Source organism: Oncorhynchus keta, chromosome 33 (assembly GCF_023373465.1).
Source record: "Oncorhynchus keta strain PuntledgeMale-10-30-2019 chromosome 33, Oket_V2, whole genome shotgun sequence".
NCBI classification, from domain to species: domain Eukaryota; kingdom Metazoa; phylum Chordata; class Actinopteri; order Salmoniformes; family Salmonidae; genus Oncorhynchus; species Oncorhynchus keta.
The window spans coordinates 15,319,758-15,333,264 of record NC_068453.1 but is presented as its reverse complement, the minus strand read 5'-3'; the positions used below and the strand labels follow the sequence as shown (position 1 = coordinate 15,333,264).

General features: G+C 45.9%; 1 protein-coding gene across 10 annotated transcripts in view; it reads left to right on the top strand.

Annotated features, from left to right (window-relative positions):
• The window catches only part of LOC118365956 (filamin-C-like), a 79,079-nt gene extending 65,889 nt beyond the window's left edge, over positions 1–13,190 (top strand). For 2 of the 10 annotated variants that reach the window (XM_052492080.1, XM_052492083.1), the window contains 22 exons: positions 216–372; positions 1,281–1,470; positions 1,631–1,654; positions 1,806–2,053; positions 2,435–2,527; positions 2,946–3,045; positions 3,258–3,398; positions 3,514–3,642; positions 3,997–4,170; positions 4,459–4,620; positions 4,835–5,038; positions 6,984–7,136; positions 7,276–7,398; positions 7,650–7,904; positions 8,561–8,830; positions 9,034–9,171; positions 9,345–9,460; positions 10,136–10,268; positions 10,542–10,718; positions 10,968–11,186; positions 11,758–11,970; positions 12,107–13,190. In XM_052492080.1, the coding sequence (XP_052348040.1) occupies positions 216–372; positions 1,281–1,470; positions 1,631–1,654; positions 1,806–2,053; positions 2,435–2,527; positions 2,946–3,045; positions 3,258–3,398; positions 3,514–3,642; positions 3,997–4,170; positions 4,459–4,620; positions 4,835–5,038; positions 6,984–7,136; positions 7,276–7,398; positions 7,650–7,904; positions 8,561–8,830; positions 9,034–9,171; positions 9,345–9,460; positions 10,136–10,268; positions 10,542–10,718; positions 10,968–11,186; positions 11,758–11,970; positions 12,107–12,294 (3,607 nt within the window). In that variant the 3' untranslated portion in view covers positions 12,295–13,190. Of the gene's footprint in view, positions 1–215; positions 373–1,280; positions 1,471–1,630; positions 1,655–1,805; positions 2,054–2,434; positions 2,528–2,945; positions 3,046–3,257; positions 3,399–3,513; positions 3,643–3,996; positions 4,171–4,458; positions 4,621–4,834; positions 5,039–6,983; positions 7,137–7,275; positions 7,399–7,649; positions 7,926–8,560; positions 8,831–9,033; positions 9,172–9,344; positions 9,461–10,135; positions 10,269–10,541; positions 10,719–10,967; positions 11,187–11,757; positions 11,971–12,106 lie in introns of all 10 variants that reach the window. The other 8 variants (XM_052492079.1, XM_052492082.1, XM_052492085.1 and 5 more) reach the window with 5 other exon arrangements.
• The last annotated feature ends 317 nt before the right edge of the window (positions 13,191–13,507 follow it).

Genomic DNA, 13,507 nt, shown 5'->3' with positions numbered 1-13,507 from the left:
AGGAGGAACCAAACTGTGATCACATGTTTCCATCAAATCTTTGTACTGAATACACAATGATTTTATCCCTCTGTCATTCTCTATTGTTCCTCTTTTCCTGTCCTGAAGTGGAAATTCAGTTGAACTGAAATATTTAAATCCTTGAGAGATTTAAATCTTGATCTTTCATAAACAATCCTTTCTTTCAAATTATGTTTTTTTTCTTCTCTCTGCAGTCCGTATAAGATCAAGACATTGCCTGCTCATGATGCCAGTAAGGTGCGTGCCAGTGGGCCAGGTTTGAATGCCCAGGGTGTGCCTGCCAGCCTGCCTGTGGAGTTCACCATCGATGCCCGCGATGCTGGCGAAGGCCTGCTCACTGTGCAGATACTGGTGAGTCACCTCCGCCTCCGTCACTTCCTCTCTAGACAGGAAACTGTCATAGACTGTGAGCTCAGACATTCTCCTCCCTATTTACAAGAGAACCTCCATTTCTTTTTCTTTAACCTTAAGATGATAAACATCTCTTCAATCTTGCTGTTATGATTCATGCTTGTTACCAATTTCGACATTTCTACCTTATTTTCTTATTTTGTGTTTAATAAAAAAAAAACACCAACTCCCATGTCAAGTCAGCCCCTCCCCCCATTCTACCCATTCCTTTCTCGCTGCCCCTCCCTGCTCTGGGATGTGGTTGGGTTGTGGCTGTGACGTGTCTGCCTGTTGACTTGTCTGCAGGGTCCGGATGGGTCCAGGCGTGAGGCCTCAGTGTTTGTGGAGGACTGGGGCAGGAGGGTATGGGAGAAGCATATAGTCAAGGGGACCATACCCTTCAGTATTCTTAAGAAAGGCTCCGTAAGCCTCTCTTCTCTTTCACCCTTCTCGCTGTCTGCCGTCTCCCCTCTATGTGTCCTTTCACTCTCCTCTCTTCTTACTGTGAGAGAGGAGAGAAGTCAGTCTATGTAGGAGAACAAGGGATTGTAGACCAGATAAAAAGGCATTGTAGACCAAAGTTAAAACAATGTATAAACAACGGATGAACTCCCTGGCTGAAACTTCACTGAAACAAGTTCGGTGCTGTGATGAGTTGGGACAAAACCTGGAGGAGGAACTGGGAGGAACAGGGATCTCTTGGATGTTTGGTAGTGAACGGTTCTCCTAAACAGCAGTACACAGCCCATGAAAGACAAACATTCTCCATCCCCTCAATGTCCCTCCTCACCAGTCTGTGTGGACTGACCTCCATTGGGTTTGGCTACTTGGCTAATTGGCTAATGTGGTTTGTATCCCTACACCTGTAGGACCCGGAAGGCAAGCCGAAAAAGGCCAACATCCGTGACAACAGAGATGGGACGTACACAGTGTCCTATGTACCAGACATGGCAGGGCGCTACACCATCACCATCAAGTATGGAGGAGATGAGATTCCCTACTCACCCTATCGTATCCATGCCCTGCCCATTGGAGACGCCAGCAAGTGTCTGGTCACAGGTCAGTGAGAGGACTACATGTAAATGTATATCTATATCCGTACTGTATGTATCTATGAAGAAAGGAAAGCCTGGATAATCATTGCTCGGATGAAGTAGCTTTGGTGGGTTTTAGCCCATGATGCCACATTAATGAGGCATCATTTACTTTCTATCTACAGTTTCCATTGGAGGACATGGATTGGGTGAGCATTTCTTAACATGATCATTCTTCTGAAAACGAGCATGTACACCAGTATATGTACAGCACATGATTATATTGACTTGATGTTAGTGATGACGGGATAGTTTCTGTAGTTGTGTATGGTCTCCTTACATGTCCATCATTCTCGACAGGTTCAGGTCTCGGACCCACCATCCAGATCGGCGAGGAGACCGTCATCACCGTGGACGCAAAAGCTGCTGGGAAGGGAAAGGTGACCTGTAAGGTGTCGACGCCAGATGGGGCGGAGCTAGACGTGGACGTGGTGGAGAATTCCGACGGAACGTTTGACATCTACTACACGGCTCCGGAACCTGGGAAATACGTCATCACCATCCGCTTTGGAGGAGAACACATTCCAAACAGCCCCTTCCACGTGGTGGTGAGTACTTTCTGGTACTACAGTACACACGGCATCATGGGTACTGTAGTCCTTACCTGAATTTGTTGGGAAAGTGTCGTTTTTTTTGTCACAGTGTTGCCATAAATGTGTTTCATTCATTGAATGTCTTCTGTAACACTATGGTATGACACGATGTTGTGTGATCGCTGGGCTGGTTCAGATACAGTTGGTTTGACTCATGTCATGTGACAGTACATGAGATGTGCATGGTTTGCTACTTACATGAGCCTATGCTAATCCTTGGAGGATTACTATAACTGTGTGTGCATGATGATTTGTAAGTTCCCCATAGAAATACGATGAGTAATTAGTCGATTTCTATGAAGTTTTCCTAAACGTGTGACTTACCCTCCCCACCAGGCCAGTGATACCGTCCCTATAATAGAGGAACCGTGTGACAAGCTCCAGTTACAACAGCCCTACCAGGCCTACCAGGGCTACCCCCCTCACTGGGTATAAACCTGCCAGCACTTACCTCCACCTCACCTCCACCCTCTCCTTCAGCTTACCCACCTCCTTCATATCTCAACACCATGATTCCAACTTTGCTTTCCATGTACATCTCGAAAACCTCTGTGTTGACAATCATTGTATGTCCACTTCATTTTTGTTTTGCTTGTCTCCTTTATGGCGACGGCCATTGATTTTGTATGTCTCTGTTTTGTGTGCATGAGTCGCTTTGCATTGCTTTGACTGTTTTTGATCATCTCTCAGGCCTTCAAAGCCTGGACTCTCACCTGTCCTGTCTGCCCAGAGTCAAGGCCTATGCCTGGGCTTGTGCTTTCACCTCCATCCCCTCGTACTATCCCTGAGCAGAGATATAGTCCAGAATGCCAATGCTAATGTTAATTGAACCATTACCCTTTCATAGGCCACAGAGGAGCCAGTCACCACCGGCGATATCATGGAGCCTATGCTCCGCCCCTTCAACCTGGTCATTCCATTCACCGTTCAGAAGGGAGAGATCACAGGTGAGTTTTAACTGATGTCTGACAGTGTGTGTGTGTGTGTGTGTATGGTGTTTTCTGTGATATGTATGATAATAACTTACGTGTGTGTGTGTGTGTGTGTGTGTGTGTGTGTGTGTGTGTGTGTGTGTGTGTGTGTGTGTGTGTGTGTGTGTGTGTGTGTGTGTGTGTGTGTGTGTGTGTGTGTGTGTGTGTGTGTGTGTGTGTGTTTCCAGGTGAGGTGCGTATGCCCTCAGGTAAGACAGCCCGTCCTAACATCACAGACAACAAGGATGGGACAGTAACAGTGAAGTATGCCCCTACAGAGAAAGGCCTGCATGAGATGGACATCAAATATGATGGAAACCACATCCCAGGTACATATTGCATAGAGAAAAACACAAACACACACACACACATACACACACACAGAGTCTAATTCCATACAGGAAATAGATCCATAATTTGCTGTTTCATGCTGTTCCATCACAGGAAGTCCCCTCCAGTTCTATGTAGATGCCATCAATAGTGGTCATGTGACAGCCTATGGTCCTGGTCTGAGTCACGGCATGGTCAACAAACCTGCCACCTTCACCATCGTCACCAAGGATGCAGGGGAAGGTAAGGAACTGAACCAAACAAACACTGATTTGTGCCACTACTGTGCTATGGTCAAATTCTATCATGGTATTAAACATGGAATTCAACAATTCTCAAAGTCTTCAATCCCTTTCCCCTGCCTGATTTTAGTCCATCCCTCTCTCACCCTTTGTCTCCTCCTACATTCCTCCATCCCTCTCTCACCCTTTGTCTCCTCCTACATTCCTCCATCCCTCTCTCACCCTTTGTCTCCTCCTACATTCCTCCATCCCTCTCTCACCCTTTGTCTCCTCCTACATTCCCCCATCTCTCCTCTCTTCTGCTATTCCTACTTTCTCTCTTCCTGTCTTTCTCCCTCTCTCCTCTCATGTCTAGGTGGTCTGTCCCTGGCAGTGGAGGGTCCCTCTAAGGCAGAGATCAACTGTAAGGACAACAAGGATGGAACCTGTACTGTGTCCTACCTTCCCACTGTGCCAGGAGACTACAACATCATCGTCAAGTTTGACAACAAACACATCGCCGGCAGCCCCTACACTGCCAAGATCACAGGTAATGACTATGTGTGTGTGTGAGAGAGAGTGAGAGAGAGAGAGAGAGTGAGAGAGAGAGTGAGAGAGAGAGAGAGAGAGAGAGAGAGAGAGAGAGAGAGAGAGAGAGAGAGAGAGAGAGAGAGAGAGAGAGAGAGAGAGAGAGAGAGAGAGAGAGAGAGAGTTTGTAATATGCAACGAGGCTAGAGCAAGATTTTATTCAAAAGTTGTATTCATTAAATGCAGGAATTTGTTTTCATTTTCTCGCCTTCATTCTCTTTGTTATTTTATGTCCTTCTCTCCCCTGTAGGAGATGACACTATGAGGACATCCCAGCTCAACGTTGGCACGGCAACAGACGTGTCATTGAAGATCTCAGAGACAGACTTGACCAGCCTGACAGCGAGCATCAGAGCACCGTCGGGCAACGAGGAACCCTGCCTGCTCAAGAGACTGCCCAATCGACACATTGGTGAGCCACTCACCAGGCCCGGGTCCCAAAGTTTATCAATCTATTATTTAGTCAGTAAGACAAAGTTCTGCAAACCTCTTTTTTTTTCTTTTTTCGAAAGAGACCTGGTAAGATGGCAGCAAGAGTAAACGTCTGTATGTTTAAACCATAGAGGCACAGATATAGTCATTCCATGTATCTGATTGCATTCTCCTCTATCCGTCCTCCCCTCTAGGTATCTCATTCACTCCTAAGGAGGTAGGGGAGCATGTTGTGAGTGTGAAGAAGAACGGGACGCACGTGACCAACAGCCCCTTCAAGATCATGGTGGGTCAGTCAGAGATCGGCGACGCCAGCAAGGTCAAGGTGTTTGGCCAGGGACTGGTGGAGGGACACATCTTTGAGGTGGCTGAGTTCATAGTTGACACTAGGAACGCAGGTGAGGGTGTTTTCATTGGTATTCATTGCGACAAGTTACTATTGAACATAATAGGGGGTTAAGATAATATTCAACTTTAGACGTTCAGAAGTTTTAAGTTAGTAGTTTTTGCTGTGTGTGCACTGTAAAAGGGTTGCCGTGAATTTGTCAGTAACTTGCAGGCAGCTCATTGTCAAGTAAGTTACTGTATTTCATATTGCAGTACACCTATTGTAATCTAAATACTGTATCAAAGCAAGCACTGCGTATTAACACACAGTACAATACCGTCGAATTGATTGTATTATACAGTAAAAAAGTAAATGCTACTGTAATCGTAATGAATGAATGGATGGATGAAATTTGTTGAGGGCATTAGGGTTTGTATTAGACAGTATTTGACTGTAATTACATGGGATTGGTGTAAAGAGATTGGCTGCTACGTAGTTAATGTGTTTACTTTAAAGCACATCAATGAATATTTGGTGTTTTATATCAGTTGCTCTTCTAGAGGTCTTAACAAAAGGCTTCCAAAATGGCAGTGAACACATGGCAAAACAGACCAAAAGGACATGGCAAAACAGACCAAAAGGACATGGCAAAACAGACCAAAAGGACATGGCAAAACAGACCAAAAGGACATGGCAAAACAGACCAAAAGGACATGGCAAAACAGACCAAAAGGACATGGCAAAACAGACCAAAAGGACATGGCAAAACAGACCAAAAGGACATGGCAAAACAGACCAAAAGGACATGGCAAAACAGACCAAAAGGACATGGCAAAACAGACCAAAAGGACATGGCGAAACAGACCAAAAGGACATGGCGAAACAGACCAAAAGGACATGGCAAAACAGACCAAAAGGACATGGCAAAACAGACCAAAAGGACATGGCAAAACAGACCAAAAGGACATGGCAAAACAGACCAAAAGGACATGGCAAAACAGACCAGACCAAAAGGACATGGCGAAACAGACCAAAAGGACATGGCAAAACAGACCAAAAGGACATGGCAAAACAGACCAAAAGGACATGGCAAAACAGACCAAAAGGACATGGCGAAACAGACCAAAAGGACATGGCGAAACAGACCAAAAGGACATGGCAAAACAGACCAAAAGGACATGGCAAAACAGACCAAAAGGACATGGCAAAACAGACCAAAAGGACATGGCAAAACAGACCAAAAGGACATGGCAAAAGGCTCAATCATTAAGGTGTAAGACTTGCTGCCACTCCAATCTGTGCCCTATACCTTTTCAATTGATGGGGCACTAATACCACATGCAGGTTAAGTTAGTACAGCATTTTCACTAACGGGTGCAACAAATATAGCCTCTTACGCCTCAAATATGTTAATGAGACAGAATCAACAATGCAGTGCACGCACTAGTGGTCAAAAGCTTTTTGGCACTCCACAAATCCAGTACGCTACTGTATTCTGTGGGATAGAATTACAGTACACTTTAAAAAACTCAACTTGTTTTTGCGGTAAGTGTTTTTTTTACAATAACATACTGTTATTTTTTTTACAGTAATCTACAAGTAACAAGCTGCCAGTAAGTTACTGTAAAAACAAGTTGTGTTTTTTACAGTGTACCATTCAAAATACAGCAATAATTTCCCTGCCCACAAAATGTTCCCACAATGGACCATCATTTACAGTATGCTGCAGTAAAATGTTACACATATTTTACTGTTAATAATACTCAAAATGACTGTATGAATTAGAGTTTTCCATTACAATGTGGATATGACTGGTGTAACCAACACTCACAGTGACATCTTTCTCCCCATCTTTCTCCTCTCTCATGTCTCACTATCTAATCTCTCTACTCTTCTCATGTCTCCCTCCCTCCCTCCCTCCCTCCCTCCCTCCCTCCCTCCCTCCCTCCCTCCCTCCCTCCCTCCCTCCCTCCCTCCCTCCCTCCCCCTCCCTCCCTCCCTCTTCTCTCTATCAGGTTATGGTGGTCTGGGCCTGTCTATCGAGGGTCCCAGTAAGGTGGATATTAACTGTGAGGATGTGGAGGATGGTACCTGTAAGGTGACCTACTGTCCCACTGAACCAGGAAATTACATAATCAACATCAAGTTCGCCGACCAGCACATTCCAGGTGAGTTCAGGGGGCCTCCGGCGGCCTCGGGTGTATACAATTAAGCTCCTGTCTAAACAGACTTATCCTGCTATGGGTGGTCTTGCATTTTTTTGTCTGATTTGGGTTCCTGACTGGCTGTGATTGGTCTAACCCACAGGAAGTCCTTTCACAGTGAAGGTGTGTGGTGAGGGCAGGGTGAAGGAGAGCATCACCAGGAAGAGACATGCTCCATCCATTGCTACTGTGGGCAGCACCTGTAACCTCAACCTAAAAATACCAGGTGAGAACCGTTATGGTCTGTGTGTGGTCCAGGATTGGGATTCCAAAAAACCCACTGGCTCTCCTCCTTTCTATCTACCATCCCTCCTTTTCTCTTGTCTTCCTCTCCTTGCACAGTCACATGCTTTCACATACCTTTAAGCTGTTGTGACCCCATGCTTGGTCTTCCTACTGCATAGTTCTATTTTCATCTCTTGCTATTTTTTCCTCCTTCCCTCCCTCCTCCTCCTTCCACCCTTCCTCCCTTTGTAGGTAATTGGTTCCAGATGGTGTCGGCCCAGGAGCGGCATACGCGCACGTTCACGCGCAGCAGTCACACGTACACGCGAACGGAGTGCACAGAGATTAGTAAAACAAGGGCGGGGGAGACCAAGCGGGAGGTGCGCGTGGAGGAGAGTACCCAGGTCGGGGGAGACCCTTTCAGGGACGTGTTTGGAGAGTTCCTGGGGAGTCAGAGTCTCACAGGCTTCAGTGGGATACCAGCCACTACCAGACAGTCTCAAGAGGGTGTGTGTGTGACACAAGAGGGTGTGTGAGGCCTGTCTAATGCCGATTAATTGATTCGGAATGTGTGTGTTTTGTGTTGAGTGTCTAGTTTGGCTATGCCTTTTTGTTTTAATCCAGACTAATACATACATCTAGAATACAAAATATCAAACTACTGCTTGATTAAGTTGAATAAAAATAATAAAACAATTGCATGATGCAATGACGTAAGTAACATGTCTGGATATGAATTAATGTGTGTGCCTTCGTGTGTGTTGAGTTGGGGAGTCGCTCCGTGTTCCTCCCAGATTGGAATTTATAGGAGGGTGTTTAAAGGAGAACGCAGAGCTGGAAAATCTGAGCAGTTCATGGCTGTCACCCCTGTGACCCAGCCATCGTACTCTGACATCACACAAAGCCAGAGACTGATCCACACGCAGCTGTATCCACATCTCAGTCTGACTAACTTCATACAGTCTCTCTGATTCTCCACTACCGCTACTAACGAGCTGATTGTTTGTGAACAGAGTGAAGAATATTTTGAAGTTTGTCTGAATTATTTCTCCTACTTCTGTCCTTCTCTCCTCCTCCTCTCTCTATTTCTTCTTCCCTCTCCCATATATTCCCCCCCCTACTTTCGCTCTCTTTCCCTCTTTTTCTCTCCCTCCCCCCTCCAGGTGACCAGGGGACCCAGGAGATGACGGCCCAGGTGACCAGTCCGGGGGGTAAGACGGAGGACGCAGAGATCATCGACGGCGAGGACAGCACCTACAGCGTCCGCTTCATCCCCCAGGAGATGGGGCCCCACACGGTCAACGTCAAGTACCGGGGCCAGCACGTCCCCGGGAGCCCCTTCCAGTTCACTGTGGGGCCCCTGGGAGAGGGAGGGGCACACAAGGTCCGGGCTGGGGGCACGGGGTTGGATAGAGGAGTGGCAGGAGTGGCAGGTAGGTTGGCTGAGGGGTGCAGTAGAGCTCTCTTAGAAAGTGATAGGCAGGGTTTGAAGCTTCTGAATAGGAGAGCCTTGCCTTGTAAGTCATTCACTAACTGTAGGGCTATATTGGGCTTTTGATAAAGATAATGAAACTATTCATATGCGTCTTTCCCTTTTGTATATACTGTATCACTGACTGTCTGTGTTCCTCTGTAGCTGAGTTTAGTATCTGGACCAGAGAGGCTGGAGCAGGGGGTCTGTCCATCGCTGTAGAGGGGCCCAGTAAGGCAGAGATCACCTTTGAAGACAGGAAGGATGGATCCTGTGGAGTGGCCTATGTGGTGCAGGAGCCAGGTCAGACCAACATATTATACACGCTACATTCATCTAACGTACACAACAACATACTGAACATATTCTACACCTGAAATCACAAGGTTGACTATGTGTTCTCTCTCTCTCTCTCTCTCTCTCTCTCTCTCTCTCTCTCTCTCTCTCTCTCTCTCTCTCTCTCTCTCTCTCTCCAGGTGACTATGAGGTGTCCATTAAGTTTAATGATGAGCACATCCCAGACAGTCCCTTTATAGTCCCCATCGCCACTCTGTCTGATAACGCACGCCGCCTTACAGTCACCAGCCTACAGGTTAGAGCACACACACACACACACACACACACACACACACACACACACACACACACACACACACACACACACACACACATATATATATATATATATATATATATATATATATATATATATATATATATATATATATATATATATTAACACTCCAGACTCTGACATTGCACAAGCATTTCACTACAGCCACAATAACATCTACTAAATATGTGTATGCGACCAATAACACTTGATTTGATTTGACACTGGATGCTGAGGTTGCTGACCTTATTCTGATGTCTATCATTATTAGCACCTTCATTACCGAGGACTGGAATGGTATTATACAGAGAGCAGAGTTCACTGCTGTATGAACAGACACACCTGTCATAACCTCTTCTTCATTTAAACCAGAGACGGAAGGTCATCTATATTTGAGTTGTAAATTTAAGTTGTCATTTAGATTAGCTATGAATAGTTTAATTAGTGGATACATTGGTCAGGCTACTCTGAAATCTATATGCAGGCAGTGTGTGTGTGTGCGTGTGTGTGTGTGTTCAGGTTGGGGGTTGAGATGGTTGGATAATTATTATTAGCTGCTTCTGCTATAGAAGAAATGTGTTACCCCACACCCTGTCATCAGTCTGACCACATGGGGCTTATTAGATCATTGACCTTTAACCTTTGTGATTGAAGGAGATGGGATTGAAGGTGGGCCAGGAGGCGTCGTTCGCGGTGCAGTTGAACGGGGCGAGGGGGTTGATAGATGCTAAGGTTCACACCCCGTCCGGAGCTGTAGAGGAGTGTTATGTTACTGAGCTGGACAGCGGTAAGACATAGCACTGAACAAACTGACGATACAACAACTCACTACTACACAGTACAGAAAATATCTAAGATACTGCCTTTTCCACCAGATCGATTCAATAATGAAATGTTTTACAGTAGAGGGCTAGTACAACCAAAGCACCAGGTGCTCATCCTACAATATAAATACGTTCATCTCAATTGCATGTCTTGCTAAATGAAAGGTTCAGTAAGTAAATTGTGAATATTGTAAAATGTCGGCCATTTTAACCTTCCCCTTCCTGTTCCCCTGCAGACCAGCACGCCATCCGGTTTATCCCGAGGGAGAACGGAGTCCACTCCATCGAAGTGCGTTTCAACGGGAGCCACATTCCCGGTAGTCCCTTCAAGATCCGCGTGGGAGAGATCGGACAGGTCGGAGATCCGGGAATGGTGTCTGCCTTCGGACCTGGGCTGGAAGGAGGAACCACAGGTATGAGGAACATTGTGTTGTAACCACACAAACACATACGATAAGGTAGACAAATATGGTATATGTTTATTAGAATTTTAACAGAGTTCAGTAATTAGGTCATTTCAAATACCCAAAGAAGGCCGATAGGCTACTGTATGGAAAAATACACAAAATGTTTAAATGACCAATACTGGCTCACATGTCTCTTATAATTCACCTCTGATTGGATGTTTTCCCTGTCCATCTCTATCCCCTCCCCTCCTGTAGGCGTGGCATCAGATTTTGTAGTGAACACGTGTAATGCGGGGTCGGGTGCTCTGTCAGTGACCATTGATGGGCCGTCCAAGGTCAAGATGGACTGTCAGGATTGTCCCGAGGGTTACAAGGTCACTTACACACCCATGGCCCCCGGCAGCTATCTCATCACCATCAAATACGGAGGACCATCCCACATCGTAGGCAGCCCCTTCAAGGCTAAAGTCACAGGTAAGTCCTCTATAGAGCAACGCTATCCAGACACTAACATTTCAGTGTTGAGTCTAGAATGTGTTGATGGAGAGATGGCAAGTGTGTGTGTGTGTGCGTGTGTGTGTGTGTGTGTGTGTGTGTGTGTGTGTGTGTGTGTGTGTGTGTGTGTGTGTGTGTGTGTGTGTGTGTGTGTGTGTGTGTGTGTGTGTGTGTGTGTGTGTGTGTGTGTGTGTGTGTGTGTGTGTGTACTGGTCTACTAAAGAGTCCTCAGACCTTGTGGAGGCTTGGTGTAATGAGTTGGAAGAGTCCCTAGCCTCTACACACTCCTATTATATTGGACATTCTGTACTTGTCCAGAGGGCTCCTAAGCTGTGTGTGTTTATGCTTTATATGAGGAGAGATTATGCAACACGCCAGTTCTTGTAGATCTTACGCAACCCCTCTTATGCAACCCCACTCTCTCTTCTTTCTCTCTCTCTCTCTCTCTCTCTCTCTCTCTCTCTCTCTCTCTCTCTCTCTCTCTCTCTCTCTCTCTCTCTCTCTCTCTCTCTCTCTCTCTCTCTCTCTCTCTCTCTCTCTCTCTCTCTAGGTGCTCGTCTCTCCGGTGGTCACAGTCTACATGAAACTTCGTCCGTACTTGTGGAGACAGTAACCAAGTCGTTGTCGTCGTCATCGTCGATGGGCGTGGCCTATGGCCCTAAGTTCTCTTCGGATGCCAGTAAGGTGGTCTCCCGGGGCGCCGGCCTATCAAAGGCCTTTGTAGGGCAGAAGAACACCTTCACAGTGGACTGCAGCAATGCAGGTGAGAGGCGATGGTCATACACATGCGCAGACACACACGCAGACAGACACGAGTACAAATGCACCCACATACAAAGTATACACACGCAGATACACTCACACAAATACTTAATGTTGCCGTATTTCTTCCCCTACAGGAACTAACATGTTGATGGTGGGGGTACATGGACCCAAGACCCCGTGTGAAGAGGTCTATGTTAAACATCTGGGAAACAGGATGTACAACGTCACCTACACCGTCAAAGAACAGGGCAACTACATCCTCATCGTCAAATGGGGGGATGAAAATGTCCCCGGCAGCCCCTTCCATGTCACCGTCCCCTAAGACTCATCCATCCCCTGTACAACCCCCTGCTGTATCCCAGAATGGACTAGTCCAACACCCCCACAGACACACTAAAGATGCAAAGACTTTTTCAGTCTGTCCGGAGGGTGGGGGGGGGGGGGTAATTTACCCATCATGCATTGTGCCACATTTCTCTGATAACTCATCCAGGCGACATCACAAAATCTGAGGTGCCAATCATCCTATGTCTGTGCCGCCCCACCAACGAGCCACCCTGTTGCGGTTTACTTTCAATGAGAGGGAATGTACAAAGAGGTCAAATCATGTTTTCTGTCTGTATCAGCCTATGCTAGTATTTTCAGAGTACAAACACAGTATGCAGTCACTACCATGTGCTTTTTAGCTAGTCCCCCAATGGTGTCCCACACTGCCTTTACTGGCCTGTTCAAAATGGCTACCTTACATGAGGCATGATGGCTGTGACGTCACTGTCTGGGTCACTGACAGACAGAGAGGACTTATTTACCTTTATTTATTCAGTCCTTTTATTTTCTTTGACAGAAAATGGTCTTATATTGTTTCAAAGGAGAAGATTTCAGTCGATCTTAGAAACTATTCTCCCTCATACCAGGCCTTCCTGTGTCATTACGGGTGTTACCATGGACACAGAGATGTGGTTGGCCAAGGATTTTGTACTGAAGAAGAGGGTACGGCGGCGTAGCAATCGGTTTATCGTGTGAATGTTTCATTAAGAAGTCCACAGGGAGATGCTACAGTGGAACAGCATCATAGAGTGACATTTTATAGTGATTTTATATGTAAGAAAATGAACAGAAAAAAACTATTCATTGTTTGATATACTAACCTTCTGTTTGGCAAGGATGTGCAGCCACAATAAAATGTTTAACTGCTGACTTACCACTGAAAAGCAAAAATGTGTTGTCTTGCGTCTTAATTTAAAGTGTGTGTTAGTATATTTAGTTGTAACCAAAGGTGGTCCTCTGTAGCTCAGTTGGTAGAGCATGGCGCTTCTAACGCCAGAATCGTGGGTTCAATTCCCAGGACCACCCATACGTGTAATGTAAGCACGCATGACTGTAAGTGATGTTGGATAAATGCGCCCACTAAATGGCATGTGTTGTTATATTAGCGGTTTAGCATTTTGTAAATCTGTACAACAGTACCACTTGCTGGTGATAATGGGCTATTACATATGGTTGGTGAAATCACTTAGTTAAAACAGTGATTCCAA